The sequence below is a fragment of the Convolutriloba macropyga genome, unplaced genomic scaffold, assembly GCF_964194025.1.
Source record: "Convolutriloba macropyga unplaced genomic scaffold, txConMacr16.3 SCAFFOLD_3417, whole genome shotgun sequence".
NCBI classification, from domain to species: Eukaryota; Metazoa; Xenacoelomorpha; order Acoela; family Convolutidae; genus Convolutriloba; species Convolutriloba macropyga.
The window spans coordinates 1,930-27,848 of NW_027449949.1; the positions used below are offsets into that span (position 1 = coordinate 1,930).

Sequence of the window (25,919 nt, forward strand, 5' to 3'; positions counted from 1 at the left end):
TGAACGATCGTCCCGAAAATTCATGTAAATTTACATCACAAATCACGCAATCTGCTAATCATTCCTGTGTCATTTTTTCCCCGAAAAATAGTTTTTTCAACAGAAAAAAATATAAAGTCATCTCACGTGAGGTAATTGTATAGTGTGAAGATCCTCATTTACAGTTCTGCAAACTTAACATGCCAGTTTTCACTTCCATTTTGCAAATTCATGTTGTTTAAATAGCTGAATAATAGAACAACTTTGTTGTCAACCCTTAAAATTTAAACACAACTGATACGTTAGTCTGTAACCTAATTATATAATGCTGCAGAACTCAGGGCTTGATAATTTTTTGTGCTCGCAGCTTTTCGTTTCCAGTTCAATATATAGACCTCCGTCCTCATCTTGCTCTTTTTTTCTCTCTCCTCTCTCTCTCTCTCTCTCTCTCTCTCTTTCTCTCTCTCTCTCTCTCTCTCTCTCTCTCTCTCGCTCGCTCTCTCTCTCTCTCTCCTCTCTCTCTCTCTCTCTCTCTCTCTCGCTCTATTTCTCGCTCTCTCTCTCTCTCTATCTCTCTCTCTCTCTCTCTCTCTCTCTCTCTCTCTCTCTCTCTTTCAATCTTTCTATCTGTGTTTCCCTCTCTCTCTCTCCTCGTCTTCCCCCTTCGATCTCTTCCGCCTTCGATCTCTAATTCCCAAATTTTATATCCATATTTTTTTATCCTTATTCTTCGGACCTTTAAATTGAACAACAGGCACTGTTTTGGATTTAATACATAACTCCACTGAGTTTATCGAGTAAGAAATTTTGAAATTATTACCTTAGTTAGCGGAATAATTTTGCTGAAATGCTTACCTATTGTTATTTCGTCACAATAAAGATTACTCTAAAGTAACTTCCATCGCTTACATAGGTTATTTAAATCACCAATGAACCACATTTTATGCTTCTTTGATTATTTTTGGGTCTCGGTTACTCTAATAAAAAAAACAGTTCCAAAGGGTCTCTAATGACTTTTCCATCACCTAAATGTGTGTTAAAACACTCACGTGCGCACTTTAAAACGCCGAAAGTCTGCAGTGCCAGAAGTCAAAATGCCAGAAGTTGCTACCTAGCCAGAAGTTGAATTTCGTTGACTTTCGTCATTTTAAAACGTGCGCGTTTCGTGTTTAAGCATGGTTAAGTGCTCTGCAGAAGTCACTTCGAAATTCTGACTTAAAATCTCGAACAGTTACGCGGTTCTCGATAAACGCCAGAAGTTCTCAGTGACTTCAAGCAGAGTCACTTAACAATTAATTCGAAAATGAACATAAACAACCGAGAAACTTAGTTCCCTGATACAAAGTCGCTTGTACGTTACAAGTCTTGGAAAGTGCTAAAAATTTTTGTCCAATTTATGTATAAAACCAAAGATTAAAATACATCAATTTGTATCCCAGTGTTTTGAAATTGGAAGAAATTTTGAAACCCATTAATGATATGGTCTTCTGGCGCTATGCAAATTGTGTTTTTTAATTTCACATTGCAGATACAAAAATCTTTGGGGGCATGTATCTTTTTCTTGCAAATTTTACATAAGATACATGAGAATAACATTTCATGATATTTTAGTTTTAAAGAACATCATTTTTTGAGTGAAGACACGTTTTTTTAAAAATTTCGCATGAGTGTTTCGATACAGAGCCCATTATATTTCATGTGAATATGCATGGCAAAACCTATGAAGACTCATTTAATCATTTGAAAATTCTGAACGATCGTCCCGAAAATTCATGTAAATTTACATCACAAATCACGCAATCTGCTAATCATTCCTGTGTCATTTTTCCCCGAAAAATAGTTTTTCAACAAAAAAAATATAAAGTCATCTCACGTGAGGTAATTGTATAGAGTGAAGATCCTCATTTACAGTTCTGCAAACTTAACATGCCAGTTTTCACTTCCATTTTGCAAATTCATGGTGTTTAAATAGCTGAATAATAGAACAGCTTTGTTGTCAACCCTTAAAATTTATTAATACAACTGATACGTTAGTCTGTAACCTAATTATATAATGCTGCAGAACTCAGGGCTTGATAATTTTTTGTGCTCGCAGCTTTTCATTTCCAGTTCAATATATATACCTCCATCCTCATCTTCTCTTTTTTTCTCTCTCTCTCTCTCTCTCTCTCTCTCTCTCCTCTCTCTCTCTCCCTCTCTCTCTCTCTCTCTCTCTTTCTCTCTCTCTCTCTCTCTCTCTCTCTCTCTCTCTCTCTCTCTCTCTCTCTCTCTCTCTTCTCTCTCTTCTCTCTCTCTCTCTCTCTCTCTCTCTCGCTCTCTCTCTCTCTCTCTCTCTCTCTCTCTCTCTCTCTTTCTCTCTCTCTTTCAATCTTTCTATCTGTGTTTCCCTCTCTCTCTCCTCGTCTTCCCCCTTCGATCTCTTCCGCTCTTTTTCACTATTCTGTCATTTGGCAATCGGAAGTAAGACGGCAGGATAAACTCTGCTACTGCTTTGCATTAGCATACGGGCGAAAAACTTTTTTGAGATAGGAGAACGCGCACAAAAACTTATAATTGTGGGTGTCAGATTTTCGAATTTTGTTGTCGGCAGTAAAGCATATACAGAAAAGAATGAACATGATGCAATTAGTCAAACGAATCCTTTTTTGAATAGGACAATATACCCAACGGGACCTGATCTCTTGGACTCACCTGAATTCTCTTCGTATCGCTAGGCTAAAGAACAAATTTCAAGGGACGGCTGAGAACTCATACAAAAGGTTGATTGAAATTAATTTTATAATTTTGGTTGCTTGTTTGATCTTTTAATGAAAATACATTTGGTGATTCAAGATTCGCTGTTCTCGTCGACTTAGCAATCTGGAATAAGTAACTATCAGCTCGTCATCATTTAGCAAAATTTCAAGCTTCATTTTGGTTTTAGCTTTGTTCTCAAACTAGAAAAAATTCATCAAATTTCTCTGTCATACTCCCGTTTGAATCGTTTTAATGTTCGAATTAACCACAGCAACCAGTAACAACGATTTGGACATAATTTATTTGTAGGAGATAAAAATTTGGCACAGTAATTTGCACAAAATGTCCGAGGAAAACTTTTTGGATGATTTTCCGTACTTCCTGGTAAAATAATTCAATCGTTTTTTTCCCTAAAAAAACTGTTTTTTCTTGACAGAGTCTCAAACTGAGGCAATGTTTTTTGAAATTGAACTTTATTGTTTTGTTTGTGGTCATTTTTGGGTAATTATTTAAAATATAACTTAGCATTGGTGACGGCTTACATTTGCTTTGGGTTTTTTTAGGCATCAAACAGGGAAATGATGACATGAAATTTTGAGAATTTTTAAGAAACATTCTTTGACTAAAACCGGAAAAAACGATGTACATCTACAATTTTCAAAATTGTTCAGTTCCTTTCAAGAAGTTTTGCCTAAAATTATCTATGTTCAAAACGAAAACTTCCTGCTTGACAGGCAAAGCAAGTTCACAGACAAAATTTTGAAGAAAAAACGTTTAGAAGAAAGCATTTTATGGTCAGTGGAAACTGAAGCTCATTCTCAAATGTATAATCATACAACTCACACATATTTAAGGCAATCAAAACTCTTCAAAACTTCTAAAGAAAAATGCTTTAAAAAGCTTTACTATTATTCTGTAGTTGAAGTTATAATTAATAAACCATTCACTATCTAGCGTGAAAACAAGTCAGCGAAAATAGAGCGTGCGTTTTTTAGTCGCACCTGTAGTTTGTTAATGTTTACAAATGGTGAGAACTGTTCATGTAGTTATGAATTGTAGTAGCATACATTATAACTAGTTGGTTATAAGTATCCGGGATGTTACCAATGCGACGGAGTCAAGTCCAGCCGCAGAACCCAGTCCCGGTCAACGAACCTCCTCCGCCTGCGGTAGGTTCACCTCAGAATCAAAATTTCTTAGTTTTTTTTTCTAAAAGGAATTGCCCTGGAACGCACAAAACTACTCTATTAAAACCGAAAAGTTACCGCTCACCAAAAAACGTCAGTTATTAAAAGTTTTTGAAAACCTCTAGTAATTTTATGAAAATGTTTAAGAAATGCGATAGATTTTCAAGTTTTCGGTGTCGTTTAAGCTAATTTTATTGGAAGTTCTTTACAAGAGCAAACGAGTTTTTTCGTCAGCTCAATTCGGCATAATTAAAAATTCGTTTAGAACGCAGAAATCATTCTAGTCCTGTTAGTTTTTTTTTCCCGATCACAATAATATAAATTAATTTCTTGGTTTTCCGCTTTGTAAATTTTGCGAAAGCTCGAGCCCTACCAACTTACCCTCATTGATACAATAAATTACCCTACATTGTATAATATTTTCAGCCGTTTGATTAGATAATTGAGGCAGAATATCAAACCTATACTGCCGAGTTTAACATTTTTTGCGTTCGATTTCCGAACATAATGAATTTGCCTTACGTCGAATACTTAAAAAATGACGAAACCGAAAATTCGAAAGCTTTTTCATTTTTGAGACCGAACAGACCAAATGTTTATTACATTAAAAAAACTTTTATCTAATTTTCTCTTGTTTTTTTTTGGTTTTATCTAATAGGGATTGTAAACTGAAGATCAATATGCCCGTTTTGATTTATGAGGTACACAATTTTTCAGCCGTTTGAATGGATCAGACAAAATATCAAATTCAGTGTCTGTATCTGCTACAAAGAGATCCCATCTCTCAGACCTGCCATCAAGTCGGGATCAAACCGATTACCAAGGTAAAGCATTTTTGTAACTCTTTATAAAGAAAGACTAAATTGGCCAAGTAAAAATTACATGGCTGTGCTGAGACTTCAGGCGTTTAATTATGGCGAGTGACTTCTGCGTAAAAGATCGCAACCTTGCTTAAAAGACTCACATGCACAATTTATAATGCCGAAAATCTGCAGTGCCGAAAGATAAAATGGCAGAAGTTCTTATAGACTTTTAATCAGAAGTTGACTTCCATGAACTCTCGGCATCTTAAAACTATAAAGTTGCGTGTTTTAAGCACGTTTGTGCATGCGACTGTTCAAAGTCACTTAAAAAATCTGGCATAGCACATCGATGAGCGCCGGAAGGTCTCAGTGACGTCATGCAGAGTGAGTCACGTGATCTATCCTTGCAAAACGCAATTTTCAAGCTTGAAGAAGACGAAAGTTTATAATAGATGCGAACTTCTGCCTACGTGAACAGGAATTTTTGGCACTTTATTTTCTGAGAGTGCAGATTTTCGATATTAAAATTTTGCAAAATTGCACTTGAGGGGTTTCAATTATTGAAATACAAATTTGATAAATTTTTGGAGCGGGATTTGGTTAGCAGTTTAATTTTGATTTTGACTTCGATTTGTGAACATCTTTAATAGAATTGAGTAAGTTCAGATACCAAAATGTAAACTGTCTCAAGATAAAATCTAAGTTGTTTGATTTTGAATTCAATACTTTTTGCAGAACTTGTAAAATGTTTATGGAAAGTTGAAATGAAGTTGAGGTACTCGTCGAGGTGACGATGATTTAACTCATGTACATAAAAAATTGAATTAAAAAACACCCTAAAGTAAATCGATGTCGTTTTAAGAGTGTGCGCGAGTGAGTATATGCGTCTGCATTTGTGTTGTATTTGTAATCTTGTGGTGGGTTCTTTTTCTTGTTTAATCTTAGGTTTAAATGAGTTTCCAATTACTCGATTAAAACAGTTTCATTGAATAAAAAAGTTATTTCTAAATCTATATAAACATAAAATAAAGCCATTGTGCTCCATCTAAAGTAATGTCTATTTGTGGAAAGCCGGTTTTCGGCAATTTGTGTTTGTTTTTTTAATGGACAGGGCGGCTCGTTAATGTGCGTTCGCACATGATGCTCCGGCCCGAGCTCAACTACATTTTTGTCTTAATTGTCAACCAAACGAAGATATAACAAAAATAGATGTTTGCGTTTAAAACAATCGTTACACAACCTATCTACTAATTGAATTATACAATGCCATGCTTCATTAAAGGGCCAAAGAAATTTGACCTTAAAGAGACCACGAGAAAAAAAAAACAAAGAAAATAGCAAAAACGAAAACTTCACGGCAAAAACTGATTATCTAAATTTGAAAGCAACATAGTAACAACGTCAAAATGCAGTCAGATAGAACCTTAATTACACAAATTTACTTTGTCCTAACTATACAGCAGATGAAAAGTTTTCTTAATGAGACTAGGTATTAAGTCTCATTAAGGAAAATTTCAAAAATGAGGCAAATGAGGCAATGAGTCAATGACGCAAATTTCAAAAATTAGTAAACATTTTTAAACAAAGAAATTTCAAAAATCTTAAAAATCATTAGCTGTTAATTAAATGATCCTTGACAAATTACTAAAAGGTCAATACAAAACCAAAACGATCTGTCTTTGCATAGGCTAACCCATAGAAACGAACTAAAGAAAAACTCAAAAAATTATAAAAGATTTGCAAAAACGAACTATTGCTACCATTAAAATCTGTAGCTATTTTTTGAATATTATGTACTTTTATTTCAATTGTTATTTCCATTATTTCAGCTGAAAAATTTGTATTGAGAGATTGAATAAGTTTTCTTGGGCAACATTTGAAAACCATTGGGATCTGTTATTAAGCGATTGTGTTGAAAGAAGAGAAGAAGACACACAAAAACTGACAACTCAAAAAACGTTTATAAAAACGCGTATTGTCCAAAAAACAAAATGTCCGTGACAAATAATTTTAGTAGATACGTTATTTTTTGAATGGCAGGAAACTAAATGAACTGCATGAAACTAACTCATTGATGAAAATAAGTTACAATTTGACGAAAAGAATAACAAAAACTGAAAAGTTTGAAAAACATCAGAAAATGTATATTATAAAATTAAAGACTATTTACCATAAACTGACTGCTTCGGGTAACACCACTCAATTAATCCTTATTTATAAGCTCATGAGACCTTGCTCATGAGCAATTAACTGCTATCTAAAGAAAACAAACAAAAAAAACAGCAAATTCAAGAAAAAAAATGAGAAAAGTTTTGAATGTATTAAAAAATAAACTTTTCAATGAATGCTTTTCTGTTATCAATTATTTTTTAACAGCAGTGGGATTGCTCTTGTTTATCAATATACTTTCAAAAAATCAACAAACAGGAACAAATAAATTAGAACCACGCAGTTTTGAGATAACTCGTAGTATCAAAGCCACTAAGTTCAATAGCTTTCAATGGGAGCCAGTAAATACGCTAAATTAAGCCTCAAAAAAAAATTTCGAACAATTTTTTTAAAGTCTTAACAGCGATTAAACCCGAAAGCATTAATCGCTGTCTACCACGGAGGTTCAAGACTACGTCCATATATTACCCTTTGCGAGGAAAAAGATGTTTGACATTTTTTGATATTCAATATGACATCATCATAAGTCTTATGACTACGAAAACAACAACAAAAACAGGCAAAAACCAAATTTCAAAAGAAAAGTGCGAGAAGAAAGTGTCGAAGCCAATTAAACCATAAGCTTTTCTCGGAAACCTTTATCTGTGATCCACTGCATCTCTTCTCTAAGCCAATGGGATCTATCAATATTTGGATAATTTGATACGAGTTCAAAAATAAGCAAAATTACGAAAATTTCCAAAATTTTTGAAATATTTTTGAAATCTTGTGTCATTGAAGCCATATAACCAATAGTTAGAAGACAAAACGAATAGCCAGAATCAATTTGGTCTCAGTAGGAAGGATGAGACGGCTGTTATCACTGAGACTGACTTACAGTTCACGATAAAAAGTTTAAGATTGATTAATGTTCAAAAAAACTTTTTGAATAATTATTTCTAAAGTCTTAGCAGCCGTTAAAATCAATAGCCTTCAATGGAAATCAATAAAAACGCTCAAATATGCCCCAATGGGAGTACAGGGATGTTTGTCAAGCATATGTAATCAGTAAGACATCACAATAATTCCTATGACTATGAAAACAACAACAAAATCAGACAAAAACCAAAATTCAGAAGAAAAATGAGAGAAGAAAGTTTCAAAGCCATTTGAACCAGAAGCGTTTCTCTGAAAAAGTTATCCATGGTCCACTGCATCTCTTCTCTGAGCCAATGGGAGCTATCAATTTTTGGATAATGTTATAAGAGTTCAAAAATAACCAATATTACGAAAATTTCCAAAAATTTTCGAAATATTTTTTTAATCTTGTGTCATTGAAGCCATATAATCAATAGTTAGAAGATAAAATCACTAGTCAGAATCAATTTGGTTGCAATAAGAGGGATGAGATTGCTGTCATCACTGTGATTGACTTACAGTTCTTGATAGTACGTTTAAGATTGGTTAATGTTCAAAAATATTTTCGAAAAATTAGTTTTAAAGTCTTAACAGCCTCTAGCTGTCCTCTCACAGCACTAGATATGTTCAGTTAAAGTTCATTGCGGATTATATTGCACTGTTTGATAATGAGTATGCGCTGTAGGACTCCAAAAATTAAGTGAAACCTCAAAAACAAACTCAAAATTTCGTTTAAAAATAAGAAACCTCAAATCGAAGCTAAAAAAACATGAGCATTTCCTCGAAAACGAGTTTTCTTGTTCATTGGTCTTCTTTTTTACTGTAAAGGAGGTTTGTTATTAACGGAACTTCGATATGAAAAGTGAATAGTCTCTAGGTGACTTAAAAAAGCAAAAAAAATGTAGCAAAATTTTATAAAAATGGGCTCTCAAATAGAATTCGAGTTTTTTTGATAGAGAACTTCCCTATGAGACAAGAAATAGTCTTTTTTATCGCCTTTAGTCTATTAAGAACACAAAATTGGTTCAATTTTGCGTCAAATTTATTTTTCAAATGATCTTTTTATAGAAAGTATCTTAATTTGAAGAAAAATTACACTAAAAGTTAACAAATATCCAGTGTGCACACAAAACTTCAATCCTCGATAACTCCTCGAAAAAACCAAAAATCAAAAAAATTTTTTATTTTGAATTTTACGCTGGACCAGCTTTTTAATGATACCGCTCATATTTCTCTACGATAAATATATCGATCGGCCAAAATTGACTGAACAAAAAAAACCCCATTTGAGTATATAGTTCCTCCCCACACAAGTGGGGTCGGAACAAAAAACAATACTGAACTGAGGGGTCTCTACAAAATCTTCAAAAGAATAAGCCTAGTCGAAGTTTGTTTTCAAGAGGCTTTGTTGTTTGTTTTGCTGTTTAGTTGACCTATGTTGTATCTCTTTAAGTGACAAAAACAATTCATTACTTTAAACAGCAAAAAGTTGAATTAAATTAGGCTTTTTCAGCAATTAACAGAGGGTAAAAAAACGGTGAAAAATTTATCTCATACGCTTTATACAAAATATACTAACACAAAGCAAAATGTTCTCTACACTAGTATACCAGTCACATCAAACAAAAATTTATCTCAGGAGCAAAACTTCATCAATTTCTTTAAGGTTAAAAAGGATGCAAAATCAAATTTTTTAATTTTAGAATTAAAACTGACTAGAATATAAGATATTTTTCGATTGGAAACATCTCGCCTGGCGCCTGGTCTTGGCTTACTAAATCTAATAAAGTCCAGATATGACTCTTTTAGAATGCCCTAATTTATGGGAATTTGAAAACAAATGTTATATTTATTACTAGATTTTGGCACGGTTGCTGGCGCTTCCTTTGAACAACAATTCAATTAGACAAAGTTCAATAGAAACCCTTTTGATAAACAATTGCATACAAGATGCTTCAATTTCTATTTTCATCAGAAAGTAAATATGCAAACTAGCTTCTGTCTGTTAAGACAGCACTTAGGAAATTCTGAATTCTGAATTGTTTCTGAAGCTTCTTATAAAAAATTCAGGAAATGAATTACAGGCTAGGCGATGCTTATGTCGATGTTGTCTCAAAAACCTCAAAAATAATTTTTTGAAAAGTAATAATCGAATTTAACGCCCTTTAAAACGTCTTGTTTGTAAGATCTAGTTATATGTTGTTGGGTTATGGGTTTTCGCCAGCGTTATAAAAAGAGTTTTTAACTAAGTAGAAAAATTGATTTCTCAAAATGAGAGAATAACAAGAATTATACCTTACAGTAGAATATACAGATTTACAAGAGAGATCTGATTATTAGTTCTTGATGGTGATTTGATTTCGGGGATGAAAAACGCTCAAAAATCAGCTGTATATATACCCATTATCAGTGCGAGAAAGTCAAGATACAAAACTAATCTTAGCACCATGATTTACAGTGGTGGTCGAAAAGGTAACCCAATATGGTTTGCTTGCGCAAATTTCCCAGAAATCAGTCGCAGGGTGTACCATAGATGGTATGCAATTACACTTTTTAATGAATTCGTTCACATTTCCGGTGGTATCATAATCATTCAATACTTGCTGGGAAAATTTTACTTCGAATAATCTCACTCTAATATTAGTTATCTAGATTCACCAATTTGAACCGAATATTGATTCTAAGCACCATTTCTTGACTATTCATTTATATAATTTCTCTGATCAAAATCAATTTGCTTTTGTCTTTCTAATCTGCTAAGTTAAACTTTCTTTCTAATTTTCACTAAGTTTAAGACTATAGTTTGATCGATATTCTAACATCCCACTCAGACTTGAGCTGATTGCGTAGAGTCTGTTTCCATCAAAACAGTTCTGAATGTTTCCACCTTCGATACGTATAAGAATTTCTTAAAGATGTCGGATGCCATTTTGTCAGTAGGAACGTAATGAATTGAAACAGTCGCACCTTCCGTCTTGTCCCGATTGAAGTGAAATTCTGTCTCAATGTGTTTTCTCCTCTTGTGCATGACTGAGTTTTGGCACAATTTAATACAACTCTGGTTGTCCTCTCCAATTGCAACTGAAATGTTTTTTTTGGATGCCGCAATTCCCCAGATATTGTTTCAGATATAATGCTTCTTAAACTGCTGCTGCCATGCCCTGATATTTTGCTTCTGATGAAGAAAGAGCAACTGTGGCCTTGTTCTTGACACCCCAATTGAGTACTGCGCCACGTCCGTTGAGCTTGAAGTGGTAGCTCGTCGATGATTTTCTGTTGTTCACGTCACCAGACCAGTTTGCATCACTTTCCCCCACTTAATCATAACTAACTTCTTTTGTGTAAATAATTTTTAATTATTTTGAACCTTGAAGATATCGCAAAAGACTTTTTCCGCACATCCAGTGTTGTTTGGTAGCCGCTTTCATGTGTGTGGACAGAATTTTGACTGTGAACATGATATCTGGCCTCTTCTGTTTGGCCAGATACAGAAGTGATCCAAACAAACTTCTGTAGATCCTCCGGACCACTTCTTCCTTCTTCGTCTCCGTTGTGTGGTGTCTGAAGTTTCAAATTCAAATCAACTGGAGTTCTTGAGGGTTTGCATTGATGCATTTGGAACCGCTATTTCGCGTTCTTGGTCGACTCTGACTTTGCCCTCTTTTTGTCCGCTTCTTAGACCCAGACACCTTGTAATCTCTCTCTGTCTTCCATGTGAAATGTTGCTTCGAGTGCCTTTTTGACATCGGAGATCACTGTCATGCTTCTTGATGCCAATATGATAAAGTCAACCCAGAACAAGATGAAGGTGTGACACTCTGTTGCTGCTCTCTCAAACAAGCAATGGTCATTCCCGCTTCTGGTGAACCCCTGTCTCAGTAGGAAGTTTGCCAGTTCCTTATACTAGTTGTTGGCGGCCTGTTTTAAACCATAAATTGATTTATTCAGTCGACATACTAACTTCTCCCCATCTGATCCTTGTTTCACAAAGTCCTGTGGCTGTTCCAGATACACTTCTTCCTCTATTGGTGAGTGCAGGAAAGTCCTCTTGACATCAAACTGGTGCATCACATGACCCTGCTTCGCTGATAGTTGAAGTAGAACCCTGAAAGTCTCTGGCTTAAAGGTAGGCAAAAATGTGTCAAAGTAGTCCAGTCCTTCCACCTGTTTGAAGCCTTTTGTAACATAGCGTGCTTTAATTTTCGCCACTTGACCACTGGGTCCTAATTTCATTTTGTAGGCCCATTTGCCCGTTATGACGTCCCTGTCTGTGGGTGGTCGCACTAGGTTCCAAGTCTCGTTTTCTAGGAGTGCCCTAACCTCGTCCTTCGTTGCCCGGTGCCACTGGTCCCAATCGTTGCCTTGCTTGGCTCCGTAGATTGTTTTGGGTTCCACATAGTCACCCTCAGTCACAGCAAGATGCGTCCTGACTTCTCCAAAACACTGCGGAACATTCCTTGCTCGTGTTCTTTGTCTGGGCTCTGCCCTGTCCGCTTGCTCCAGTGTTTCTTCAAAGAAACCAACTGTCTCTGACTGTCAGAAGTCATCCGTTTCACTGTCTTCTAGTGACTCCGAGTCTCTGAGACTCTCTCTTGCTGCAGTAGATTCTTCGTCCAGTGCTGCTTCCTCAACATCTGAGGCATCACGTCTCAGTGTCGTTTCTTGAGTGTTCACGCTCTCTGCGTCATGCCACTCCTCCTTTATTGCAGTAGATGTGCCTGTACGTCTTTGTTGCCATCGTCTTGATGACCATCATCTAGGTGCCAGATTCCCAGTTGCTGTGAACCCTCATCTAGTAGGTCGGGCGCCTCTGTGTTGTCAGGGATAGATTCCACTTCGGATTCTTTGATGATCACATCTCGAACTGCCGCAACCTTGCGTGTGTTGGGTACGTACACGCGGTATCCGTTGTCTACTTCGGTGTAACCCTTACATTTTCCTTCCAGTGGCCTGGGTTCAAGTTTGCTGACATCTCGGTCCCGCTTCCTCATGAAGACTGCGCAACTAAAAATAGATAATATACTAATTGATAGCTTAGATTTTATACTTCGCATCAGCTCTGCTGGTCATTTTCCTTCTCCTCGTCTCACAACCAAATTCCTGATCTTTGTTGCGTGGAGAATTGCTGCTCCCAACATCATCTTGGGAAGACCCGAGGCAATGAGCAAGCATATTGCCATCTCCAGCAGTGTCCTGTTGCACCTCTCAGCTAACCCATTCTGTTGTGGCGTCTCTGGTATGGTCTTCTCCCGTAGAATGCATGCATCTAAACAGTACTTCCTTAACTGCTCTGGGAGAAACTCCTTCGCATTGTCTTGTCTCAGCTTCTTGGGCTTCCCCACACTGAGAACAATTTTCTTCAGGCTGGACATTGCTTCACCCTCTGCCTTAAGCAAGTCCACAAACACAAACTTCGTGTACTGGTCTGCAAACACAATGCAAAACTGGAACCCTGATAGTGACTCTACTCTGAAAGGTCCCATCACGTCTGTGAACATCCTCTCCATCTTCTCTTCTGCTTGGGTCTCTGCCACTCTTGGTACTGGCGTCGATGTGATCTTGGCCAATGCGCACACTTTGCATACATCATCGAGTTCCCCCACATTCTCTAGTGCATTCCTGACCACACATGTTTGATTCAAATGACCCAATCGTTTGCGCCACTTCCTTGCATTGTCAAGTTTCACGCTGTCGGAACTGATCTTGATTTCTGGAACGCTGCAGGGTAAGTAAAACAAATTATTTTCCTGTTTTAGTTTTACCCGAGTTCCCCTCTGGAGTTTTGTAGTTTCGTGCAGCTATTTCCTTTCTTAAAAGTGAAGCTATGTCCCAACTCCGTGCATCTTGAGACTGACAAGACGTTTGAAGAATAGTCCGGCACACACCAAAATTTTTTGAGTACGCATTGGAATTCCCCTTTGTTTCAGGGTATGCTGATCCTCACACAGCCTCTGCCCACCACTCTGGAAGCCTCTCTGTTGGGATTTCTGACCACTGATTGAACGGGCATAAAGTCCAGGGACGCATCGATGTTCGTCACTATGTGATCTGTACAACCACTGTACCTTAGAATGCTTGCTGTCTTCCACTGGGTAATAGCTGCCCAGCATTCCTCGTCTGGTGAAGCCAATGTTAGACCCATTGCCACTGACTCATGTTTGCCTCCACCTCTTTGTCTCTTGCACGCCTGGTCTAGGTGACCTTTCTTACCACTCTTGCTGCATTGTGTCGTCTCCTTCCTACTGCAGTCCTTGGCAAAGTGTCCAGGGATCTCACTCACAAATCAGTTTCTTTCTTGCATCCCTTCTTGAAGTCGCGCTTCACTGCCACTTAACCACTTTGTCCCTTATGCCTCTGTGCTGTGCTCTCATGGAGGTTCTGCAGCCTTTTTCTTAACTATGTGAAGTTCGTTGCCGGGTTAAAGCTTTCCTGTGTAACAAAACCTTCATACGCCAATGGCAGACCATTGAAAACCAAGGCGTTGAAGTGGGTTTCTGAGACTGCTTCCCCTGCTACTTTTTCTGAGCAACTCCTGACCTCTGATGTAGAAACTATTCAAATTCCCAGCGTCCTCGAGCTGCAGTCGAGCAAGCTGTGCCATCAAATGCACCACTGTTCGCGTCTCCAGACTCTCTTGCGAAATCTTCCAAGCCTTTGCTCCATCTCCGATCCCATACAGTCATGTCTCATCACCATAAGAGTTGTGGAATCATCATAGGAGTCAGTGCCAGATTTTACCACACATTGTTCCGTTTCTCCTTGATGTCTGCAACGTCCTTCTCATATGCATCCTTCAGCAGCTCGTGGTTCTTCTTTTCATCATTGATCGCACTATCGGCTAGTGGTGATGGCTGATTGCGTCGCTCCTCTGTCCCAAGAAATGATTTGTATAGTCCTTTCGTCTGCATCATTGCCACAAATCTTGTGCCACAGATTAGAAAGTCCTGTGCCTTTCCTGTGTAGGTCAGCAGCTTCACTCTCTGTTGATTCATCGTAGTTTGAGACGGGAAAACAGTTGTGAAAAGAAAAGGTACTGAGCAGAAAAAGATTATGACCGTCAACAACAAATTAGTTTCGCTTTAGAAATCAGTTTTATGACTTAGAAAATTTCTGGAACCATAACCTGTTGGGTTAAGGGTTTGCGCAAGCGGAATAAAAAGTTTTTTTTAACTATGTAGAAAAAATGATTTCTCAAAATGAGAGAATTACAAGAATAGTGTTTTACAGTAGAATTAAGAGATCTGCAGGAGAGATCTGATTATTAGATCAAGATAGTGATTTGATTTCGGGGATGAAAAAACGCTCAAAAATCAGCTGTATATATACCAATTATCAGTGCGTGCAAGAAAGTCAATATACAAAACTAATCTTAGCACCATGATTTACAGTGGTGGTCGAAAAGGTAACCCAATATGGTTTGCTTGCGCAAATTTCCCAGAAATCAGTCGCAGGGTGTACCATAGATGGTATGCAATTACACTTTTTAATGAATTCGTTCACATTTCCGGTGGTATCATAATCATTCAATACTTGCTGGGAAAATTTTACTTCGAATAATCTCACTCTAATATTAGTTATCTAGATTCACCAATTTGAACCGAATATTGATTCTAAGCACCATTTCTTGACGATTCATTTATATAACTTCTCTGATCAAAATCAATTTGCATTTCTCTTTCTAATCTGCTAAGTTAAACTTTCTTTCGAATTCGCAGAATTCGAAAGAAAGTTTCGAGTTTAAGACTATAGTTTGATCGATATTCTAACATATTTCGCCGTATGAAAAATCTCCGTACAAAAAAATATATTTTCAAATCAAATTTGACGAAAAATCTTGAATTTTTTAATTACAGAGCAAAGTTTAATAAAATAATAAAACAGATTTTTTAACGACTGACAAGAAGGATTTTCTCTCTACGATTTGATAAGATTGTGCTTATCCGGTGAGTGAAACCTTAGTTTGAAAATTCCTTATTTTTTCAACGAATAACTCAAAATTTTTACCGCGATGAACGCAATAGCGATTAAAAAAACGCTTAGAAAAATTTCAGGAAAACTTCAGATACCTTTATAGAGAATTTTTTAGTTCTTGAAGTTCAGCATTTCTTAAGAAAAAATGCAGTTCACTTTGAATTTCAGAGCTGAGTTAGAAACTGAAAAGCGATGTCAATGTGGGTATTTGAAAGAGGAACACGACCCGCAGGCGCTCAACAGACGACACAGGGACTCGAGATCGACTCTGCCTTGGAACTTTTATGACGACACGGAGAAACGACCCACCGACGCCTATGGTGTGGCCGTGTTTCCGCCCGGGATGAACGAAATGAACAGAAATGGACCGGTCAGTTTATACATGGAGGTTTTGAACAAAATTTCACCATAGAAAGTAAACATAATGAGGAAACACAACGTAAATTGTTACAAATTTCTTCCAAATCGAACACTTCTTAGTTCAATTTCGGCAGCAATTTAAAAGATAAAAACGCATGCCTTGACTATTTTGATGTAATGCTGCCACTGACCAGACTCATTTCAGATATTTGTCCAGATTTTCGTGCGTTCAGAACGAGATCTAGAACCTGTAATTATGAACGGCTCTTCCCCACCCCCCCCCCCCCCCTGTACGCGCTTGAAGATGATCTGACCAGAGGTCTCCATATTCTGGAACCTCAACCTGGAGTATAAGGACCTGAAAAAATGTCTTTTTTCAGTATGTTCGTATAACCCCTGACACCTCCTACAAAGACATAGTGACTCTGTTCAAAGAAGTGTGGAGGGCCAACTACCCCCAGATGGTGTTGTCTGTGTGGGGAACGGACACTGCAGATGGCATCACTCTTCCTGAGAGATCTTTTCAAACTCTAAGACAGGCTATTATGAGAATAGCTGCACAAAGTGGTTCGTAATTCTTTGCAATTATAAAGCTCTAAAAATGTTGCAAGCTTGATTTTTTCTCCACAAAAATGAGTCAAGAGTGTTAGATCACATTTGGAACTTTTCAAACCAAACACATTTATCAAATTTAATTGAATTATTTAACCCATAGAACATTAACACAACGAGGCAAAAGTTCCGATCTTACTATGTGGACAATCAGCGTTAATTTTAATTTCTGACTCAACAAAAATCTAACAAGACTTTTAAAACTTTTCATTCTTCCATGATGCTCAAAATTAGGACAAGGGTTATGTTATGCGTGAGTCTAGGAAATAAACCCCAACGGTGAAAAACATGCATAATTATAGATATGAAATAAACCCCCTCGGAAATTAGCCCCCATTATAAATTTGCATTTTGGTCATGATAATTTTTCGAATGTGGTAGTTTCGCATCAAGTCCCACGGACCCGGGTCGAAAAAAAAAATGTAAGATAAGCGGTCAAAAGTTGATTTTTTCACCGCAAAAATTGTACATAAATTTGCGGCGAAATGTGGTGAAAGCGGTAAAATTTAGGTAAGTTCACCGCCTACTATAGTGGTGAAGTCACATAAATTCAACGCTTAAAAAGTTTCAAAAAGATTTATGATTATGCGTGGATAAATTTTCCGTGCGTCTTTTAATAAATGTGTCTTAACTTCGTTGAAAAAATGACAATTCGAAGCGTTTTCTAAGCGGTGAGTTTATGTACTTTCACCAGTAAGTTAGGCGGTGAATTTGTGTAATTTCACCGCATTCACTGCTGTTCCCACACAATTTTAACATTTTTTTCTAAACGGTGAATTTATGTAAGTTGGCCACTAAGTTAAGCGGTGAATTTATGTAATTTCTTTGCATTCACCGTTTATCTTACAGAATTTGGACAATTTTTTCAAAGCGGTCAACTTATGTAATTTCACTGCTACCAGGCGATAAAGGTTTTTTCACCGCATTCACAGCTCTTTTTGTAATTTCACCGCATTCACCGCTTATCTTAAAAACTTTCCGCATTCATCGCTTATCTTACATATTTTTGCGTTGAATGGCGGTGACAACTCGACTCGGAGACCGCTAAGGCATGAATAGGCGCGCTGAACGCGCAGCTCGTGAAAAGTCAAGTGGGTGTTTGTTTCTGTGGGGGTTTAATTTCTATTCAAAATTAATTGGGATTTTTTCATGGGTTTTTTTCCTGAACCGGTTATGCGTGAGTACGAGTGACGGAATTCTTGTTTTTTGTCACTGCTGTCCTATTTTGGACACCACTGACGTAATGAGAAAACTTGCAAAAATCTAGTGTCCACCAAACCACCCAAAAAATCTCCTGAAATGGAAATGAAACTCTTCGTAAATTGCAACGTACTGATTCAAAATATTAAAAAATTTTAATGAATACTTTTGAGAAAGCAGATTTGTGTACTGAGCATTTACGTCTTATATTTACGAGTAAACGTAACGGAGCCTAATTTATATGTTACGCTACGATTATAGGGCACCCTCCTAATAGTCTCAGTAAGTTTTCAAAGGCTTGTTTAAGGTGGGTATCATGGGTTACGAAAATAGCATTCGGGGAATTGGTTACCACAGTAGGCCTGAATTCGTTTCATTCTTTTCAAGCTTGAAATTTTTCCTTTGGCTTTTCAGTTCTTTTTGTCCTCACTTACGTCTGCGCCCAAATTAGCGTTCATTTGGTACTTTTCAGATGGAAACGGTTTCTATTAAGAAGCAAAGAGACTCGGTAATGTGCGTTTGCTCAGTTCCGACCCCCACTCATGTACATTTTTCCCTTGATTGTCTACAAAATGATAAAGATTTAAAAAAATAGATCGTTCAAAAAACTACTAAATAAAAAAAACAATCTGCCTTAGAGAGCCGATGAGACCTGTCAATAAAATGAATACCAGAAAAGACACGTTAAAATCAAATAAATACAAACATTAATTACGACAAAAACTTGTTGTCCATTTTTTAAAAAACCACTGAAAACCAAATCTAATTGGTATCAGATAAGACTATACAAAAGGTGATTAACCTGCACTTAATTAGAAAAAAAAACAGACTTTTTCCACAATGCGACTTGGTAAAAGTCGACAAAAACGAGCAAAAGTACAAAGCTTAATATAACTTTGCTTTTTCGTAAAGAAGAGATGTCAAGCTGACTACAAAAAGGATGGACCAACTGAAGTCATTGAGAGATTCTTTTATTCGCCCATAGAGAGTGAGTGAGACCTTTCGTTGTCCAGGGTAGCTCATACGACAAAAAATGAAAAACAAAAACAGGCAAAACGAAAAAATCAAAATTTGCACAAAAACAGTGTCCCAGCTAACCAACTATTCAGCTGTTCACTAAGGACGATAAAACTTCCTGATTACGTTTTTTCTAATAGCCAGCGAATTGCCCGTTATTTTGATGCACATTTTACGAAAACTCGTCGTTACAAAAACTAAAGCAGTTTTAGAAAAACAAAACCGTTATCAGGAGCAAAAATTAATTCAATAGAAAAGGGATTGATTGTTTTTAATAGAGATACTAATATACAGATTAACACAAACAATAATGACTAAGCTCACAATTCCGTTGGATTTTTTAAAAATTAAAGATTTTCAAAATTCAATGCCAAAATCTACTTTCGACTAGAAGAGTAGGCCATTTTGTGCAGCTTCTTCAAGACTGATTGCGCTTGCTATTAGTGAGACTAATTTATAAGACTATGAAATGAAATTAAATACAAGCAGAACAGCAGAAGCAGAACCAGAAAAAAATCAGTCAATTTACGTAACAACAGTTTTCAAGCCATTAGTTTATCAAATATTAACCGCGGGAAAATTAAATCTAAATTCTCGTCTCCTTTGAACAACACAGGTTTTTTGTTAGAGGAATTTCTGGAAATGACAACAAGAAGACGCACAAAAATTGAAAAGTATCTAAACAAAAATCTGAAACAAATTGTTTAATCCCAAAAGACATCAGTCAAAATGTTTGACCAACAGATATAATTTTGTTTCGTTCAACAGAAAAGTTATCAAGATCTCTCACTATTGACACAAAATTATTAAAATGATACAAAATTGTCAAAAACAAAAAAGGAAAAAAATTAGAACAAAAAGTGATAAGATGAAGAAACATTTACTTTTTTGAAAGAAATTAATTTGTAAGTAAAAATAACCATTAGCTATCTACTGATATCAGTTTTTAATATAACTTTTATCAATAATTGTCCATTGAGAAACTTTTTTACCCAATATTTGCAAACGACAACAAAAATTACATCAAATGAATAGAAAAGTTGAAAAAAAAACAATACCAAGAGTAACACAATACAAACAATAACAATACAAAACTTTGCAAGAAAATGGTGTTGCAGCCCCTAAAACCATAAGCTAGGAAAACAATAAAAAGTATTAATTACAAAAATTGAAACGCTTTTCTCGGTTAGATGGTTCAGTATTTTGACAAAAACAAAAAACAGCTAAAATTGGCAATTATGAACAAAAGTCACAAATTTTTGTATGAACACTCGTAATATCAAAACCAAGCAGCAATTCTTTCTAAGGATATCTGCCACAAGATTATTTTGTATCATATATGAAATAATTTTGACTTGTATTTACTCAGAGTGAGCTAAAGGTTTACATAATTAAGATAAAAAATTAGACAAATTGAAAAATCTCAGAAATCTTTTAAAATTAAATATATTCAATATCATAAGAGATGTTAGATAGCAACCAAATGCATTGTACGAATTAGTAATTAGACTGCAAACATAATAAAAATTGAAGGCGAAACTCAAAATTTCAGTTAAATTTTTACTAAAACTCTTCTCCAAAGCCAAGAAAACAAAAACCTACAAATATGGGCGAAGATGAAAAGTCACTAATATTTTGTAACAGTAAGTTGTACCAAAAACAAAAACCTTTGATTAGTAGAAATATGTAGTCAGGCTGCAAAGGCAAACAGAATAACAATTGAAGGCAAAACTAGAATTCAGTTAAAGTTCACTAAAACTCATATCCAAAGTCATAAAAACAATTAGGTTCTCTGAAATCGAGTTATATTTACCTTTGGTCCCATTATACGGAAAATGGAGCTGTCATTAATGGAGCCTTTAACTAAAAATGTTGTCAGTAATCATCATTAAAAAAATAAATGCAAAATACTTTTGAAAAAAAAACATTACCAAAAAAAATTATAGGATTTCTTTGTGTAAGAATCGATGATGATATCAAACCTATCCTTATTTTGATGCAAGTCCCACAAATCCCCCAAGCGTTTCAAATGTTTGCGATTTTGACCAGTTTTGTTATGTGAAATAATCCAAAAATGATGTTTTGTTTAATCAGTTAAATTTGCAAAAACAAACGGCAAAGTTTCAATTCCAGAAGACTTTTATAGGGCACCAGCTTTCAACTAGCTCTCTCTTGAAGCTTTCGGAGATTGTTTCGGCGGTTTTTAGACCTCCAATTTTGGCATACTTGGCATACAAACAAGGTGGACCAAAAATCATCTTTTGTTCAATTTTTTGATGAAAAATGTCTGACTTTTGAAAACGTTACTAAAATTTTTAGCCAAAAAAGTCTCTAATCAAACATTTCAGCAACGCTCTTATATCTCTAACGTTAACAATGAAACTCTACCATTATAAATTTTAGCTTATTTTAAAGTAGATTAACAAAATTGAGCCAAGTTTTAGCAAAAAATAGGAAAATTTTTTTAATTTCATATTCGCGCATTTACGTACGCGCATTTAATTTATACCACTCACAAATCTCTACGATGAATATATCGATCGGCGAAAATTTGACTGAACAAAAAAACCCATTTGAGTATATAGTTCCTCCCTCCCCACTAGGGTAGGGTTCGGATCAATATAAGAGGCGGTTCTAACTATTACAATAAACTGTCACAATTTGCAGTTCGTAAATGAAGATTGTAAACAGTGTTCATCTACCTTTAGAAAGGTAACTATTCCTAATTCAATTTCAGGCTCGTGGGTTGTGACGAAAGGACTGAGCACAGGTGTTAGTCAGGTGATTGGACAGGGTTTTGCAGAGTACTACTCGGACGGAAGGGCTTCTCTAGACGCAGGGGACCCTATCTCATCTGGGGGGAGTATGTTCCCCCTAATTGGGGTCTGTACCTATGGAATGCTGGCTAACATGAGCGAGTTGGAACAGGCTTGCGATGTGAGTGTATAATCTAGAAGAGTCTATGAGTCCTCATAATCATGTCCGTAATCGAGGTGTCCGCCGTTTAAAATTAGTGAAATTAATGGAAATATAGTGGAAAAGAAGCTTTGTTTTTACTCCACTATAGCACTCAACTTTTAAATTTCACCTCACTTTGTCGGAAACGAACCGCAATCGGTAAGAATTGTCAATTTTCTTATCTGTTTTAGACACAAAGCTGTTTTCAACCCGGGATCATAAAATTTAAGAATTAATATTTCCGTAAATGTACCCCACCTGTCAATTTTGGAAGCTCTAGTTTGGGAAAGACCGAGAGCTTTTTTCAACCCGGGATCATACAACTTTAGAGATTGATAGATATTTCATCTGAACAGAATGACCTTGAATAGAAAAATTTTGTCTCATAAAAAGGAAGCCATTAGAACAGAAAATGGAATATAATCAATAAGTTATAAGATACGAGCTGAAACATTCGGAAAACATCCTGGCGTTGACTATTCCTCTTTTTGCCCTAAACTCCAAATCATTGCATCAAAACAGCTCTTTATTCCATTTTTTCCTTGATTTTGTAGGAAAACCGACCCGCTCGACTTAACCCGATGCAAGCAAACCCAGATGCTGAAGCCACAGATGGAAGTCAGGATCTGGATCCGAACCATAGGTTCTTTTTGCTTGTTGACAATGGAACTTTCAGGAAGCCAGACCAGGACACTGAACTCAGACTGAAGTTGATGGACGCCATCTCAAAGTATTCTCCGTCGAGAGATGAAGGTTCGGTTTCACAATTTGAGTTTTTCAAAACCATGAAATCTTATAATGCTACCGGTCATCACTTATGTTAGTCTGGTAACAGGTAGTATCAAGATTTTCAAGGTCAATTTTGCAGAGTTTAGTATGAGTCACTGATCGATTTGGATTTAAAACCTGATCATTTTATTACAGCTTATATTTTTTTCCAAGTTTTGTCACAAACCAAATTTTGATAATTTAAAATAAAGTTTCATGATTTTTGTAACGATGAGCATTCAAGGTATTTTCGGCCAGTTTGGATATGCGAAAAGGAAACATTGAAGTTTATTTAATATTGACGTACTTTTCCGGTATAAATTACATTTGATTCACATTAACGATGCAAGTTATGCTATGTGAAAACTTACCAAATAGGATTTCAAGTGTTTCTTTTTTCTTTCACCGTAACTAACGAGTTGATTACAATTTTAATTTAACATTTAAATCTTCACTATCATTTCAGATTTCAATCTTCGTCTTGGTGGTAGTACACTTATATCCTATATTTAGATGTTTGTTTTCATCAACGATTGAGTTGCCAACGACCGTTTTCCATCATAACAAAAGAATCCGCTTGATTTCAGTACACAAAATATATGAGATCAAAATTTTTTCCAACAAGGTTTCAATAACTTAAAAAAGCATACCGAACTATATTTCTTGGAGAATAAGACAGCTGACTTTATTTATCTGTCGACAAACAGGAGGCTTAGTTCTTTTGGTCTCTGGTGGTCAATAAAGTCAAATTTTTCAAATCAGGTCAAGCAAACAAAATATTTTTCAGATACCTAAGTCTAAGGGGCGCATATCGCTCATGTCCTGGTTCAATACAAGCTAGTACAGCCCTCCCTTCCAGTACCAAACTAAAAGTACGAATGAGTACTTAGCACGTCAAAATGCAATTTCTCATCAGAACTGATTCCTGCAAATGATTCATGTCATTTTTTAACTTGCTAGAAGTAAATTTATACTGATTTTACAATTTTCATCCTTGTGTCAATTCTGTTTGTTTATTTTCTTTTCCAGACTGGGGCTAATTATGATTTTTTTTTTACTAAAAAAAGATCCCGAATAAACAAAATAATTGTTTTTATAAGTGTTTAAATAATTATAACACACTAAAACAAACGGAGGGCAACATTGGCTCACGTACTAATGAATTGGAATAACTTGTCAATTTTTTCTGATTCCTGACCTAATTGTTGCTGATTTTGGGTTCCGTTAGTGTTCTGATCCAAACGTGGTCTATTGGGACTTGATGTCAAATTATAGGGCCTCGGGCAAGCAATTTCACCCGCACGAAATTCTCCCTTTTATTAATTGTTTCATGGTTAAACAGTATCGACAATTGTTTCATCTGAAATTTCGCTGATTTTGGAAATTTTCAGTGTGTATTTCGGCTGTAAACTGCTGGAAATGGCTGGAAACTTGCTGAAAACGCAATAACTTGATTGCCTCTGAAACCTGGGGTGCTAGTTGGTCGACGCTAAGACAGACCGGGAAAGCGGTTAAAAACTAATCCAGAAATTGTTGCACGTCACAAAATTTTTTGAAAATTAAAACTTTTACTCGAAATTTTCGAAAACTAGCATTGACAGATTTTAGAATGACTATCATTTATACGTGCCCAGTACATAATCGCATTTGGAGTTCGGTACGGGTTACAATTCGCCCAAATGTGCCTGCAAGGTTCAAGAAACAATTTAGTTTCACCCACAAAGTTTTGTTTTTGGAATCACATCAGTCAAAAAATTGTAATTCGTTGAAAGTGAGGCCTGCACGCTCCCACAAAAAGGACAATATCAAAACTTTGACATAGAACGTCCAAAACTCCAATTTGCTAGGAACCAAAGGGTCATCACATTGCTGAAAATTGGTGCTTCACTTACACCGAAAGGCAATTATAAATCAAACAGAATGCAATTGAGGAAATTTTTGCATTTGTACCCCAAAAGCACTATTTTTCGACTATTTTTTGACTCCAACCGATCCTTTAGGACCCCTTAAATTAAGAAAATCTAATTCTAAGAAATGTGCATTTCTTCTTCTCTTTAGATGTTATGATATTTTCCAACCGAGTTAATAATATTGAGCCAAATGGCCAATTTTTATGTGTCTCATGTAGAATCATCTGTTTCAAGTGCCTTTCAGAAACTTTCTGCTTCATTGATCCAATTTAAAAAATCTAGGTTGCTTGCCTATGGGCCTCACTTGAACAACGCTGTCATTTATGCATGCAGAGTCCACATTGAATTTCACATTCATTTCAAAATTGAAACGAAAAGTTGCACCACAATCTTGTTGCAACACAAGTAAATATCGTGATAATTGTAAATGCTTTAGGAAAACTCAGAAAATCCTGGAAAAAAGACTGAGCTCAAAATTTTAAAAATTGTAATAAGTTGTACGTCAGCAGAACAGAATGCTCAGACTTCGATAAAATCCACTCAGTATGTTAGCACGCAGTTGAAAAATTAAACGTTTATCCTTATAGTTTTTAGTTCTTTTTAACGCATTGATTCAAAAACGCTATGCAATTTTTTAAGAAGCCAAGTACAAAATATTATATAGAATTCAAATCGATTTGAAATGATTTAGGATTGAAATAGTTCGGGTGAAATATATAGGGGTAAAGTTAAATTGATCAAATATTATAACGCCACAAAATTAAAACTCACATTTTTTATTCAGTTACGATCTATTAAGCGAGTATGTACTAGTTTTCCTTACTGTCACTGAAAACACACGCTCACAATTCTAATCTTAAAACATGCTGCTATTTTTCAGTGAATTTACTCAATGAAAGTGTATACGTTTTTAGGCATAACGGATTATATCTAAATAAATTGTCCTATTAAACTGAACTGTCTCCAAGTTTCTAATCACCCATGCGAGCCAAACTTTGGGCATTAGCTGGTCATGGTTTTTTCTCAGAAGGCAAAAGATCTGACCGCCGGCTGGACTTCAACACGAGACGAGTTCCAGTTCTGAACTTGATAGTTGGGGGCAACCTGTCTGTCTTCACATCCATCTCAATGTCACTTCAGTACAAAATGCCCTGTTTGCTGGTCAGAAACTCGGGCGGTGTGGCTGATTTTTTGGACGCCATCATGCGCAAGCTACCTAGGTAAAAAAAATTAACTGAAAAAATGATGACAATTTGAATCTAATTCTTTTTAGTTTGCCAGAGTTGGGTCAGGAGGTAGATCTTGCAAGGTGTAATGAACTCATAATGAACTTGACTTTTGAACAGTCAGAG

General features: G+C 36.0%; 1 protein-coding gene across 1 annotated transcript; it reads left to right on the forward strand.

Annotated features, from left to right (window-relative positions):
• Positions 1-3,653: 3,653 nt before the first annotated feature.
• On the forward strand, positions 3,654-25,787 carry LOC142355500 (transient receptor potential cation channel subfamily M member-like 2; the record flags this gene model as incomplete). The annotated part of the gene is made up of 8 exons (XM_075407637.1): positions 3,654-3,884; positions 4,620-4,726; positions 15,911-16,112; positions 16,483-16,669; positions 21,669-21,868; positions 22,444-22,642; positions 23,124-23,144; positions 25,595-25,787. Coding segments are annotated over exons 1-8 (1,181 nt in total), but the record flags the coding sequence as incomplete, so codon positions are not given.
• Between the last annotated feature and the right edge of the window lie 132 nt (positions 25,788-25,919).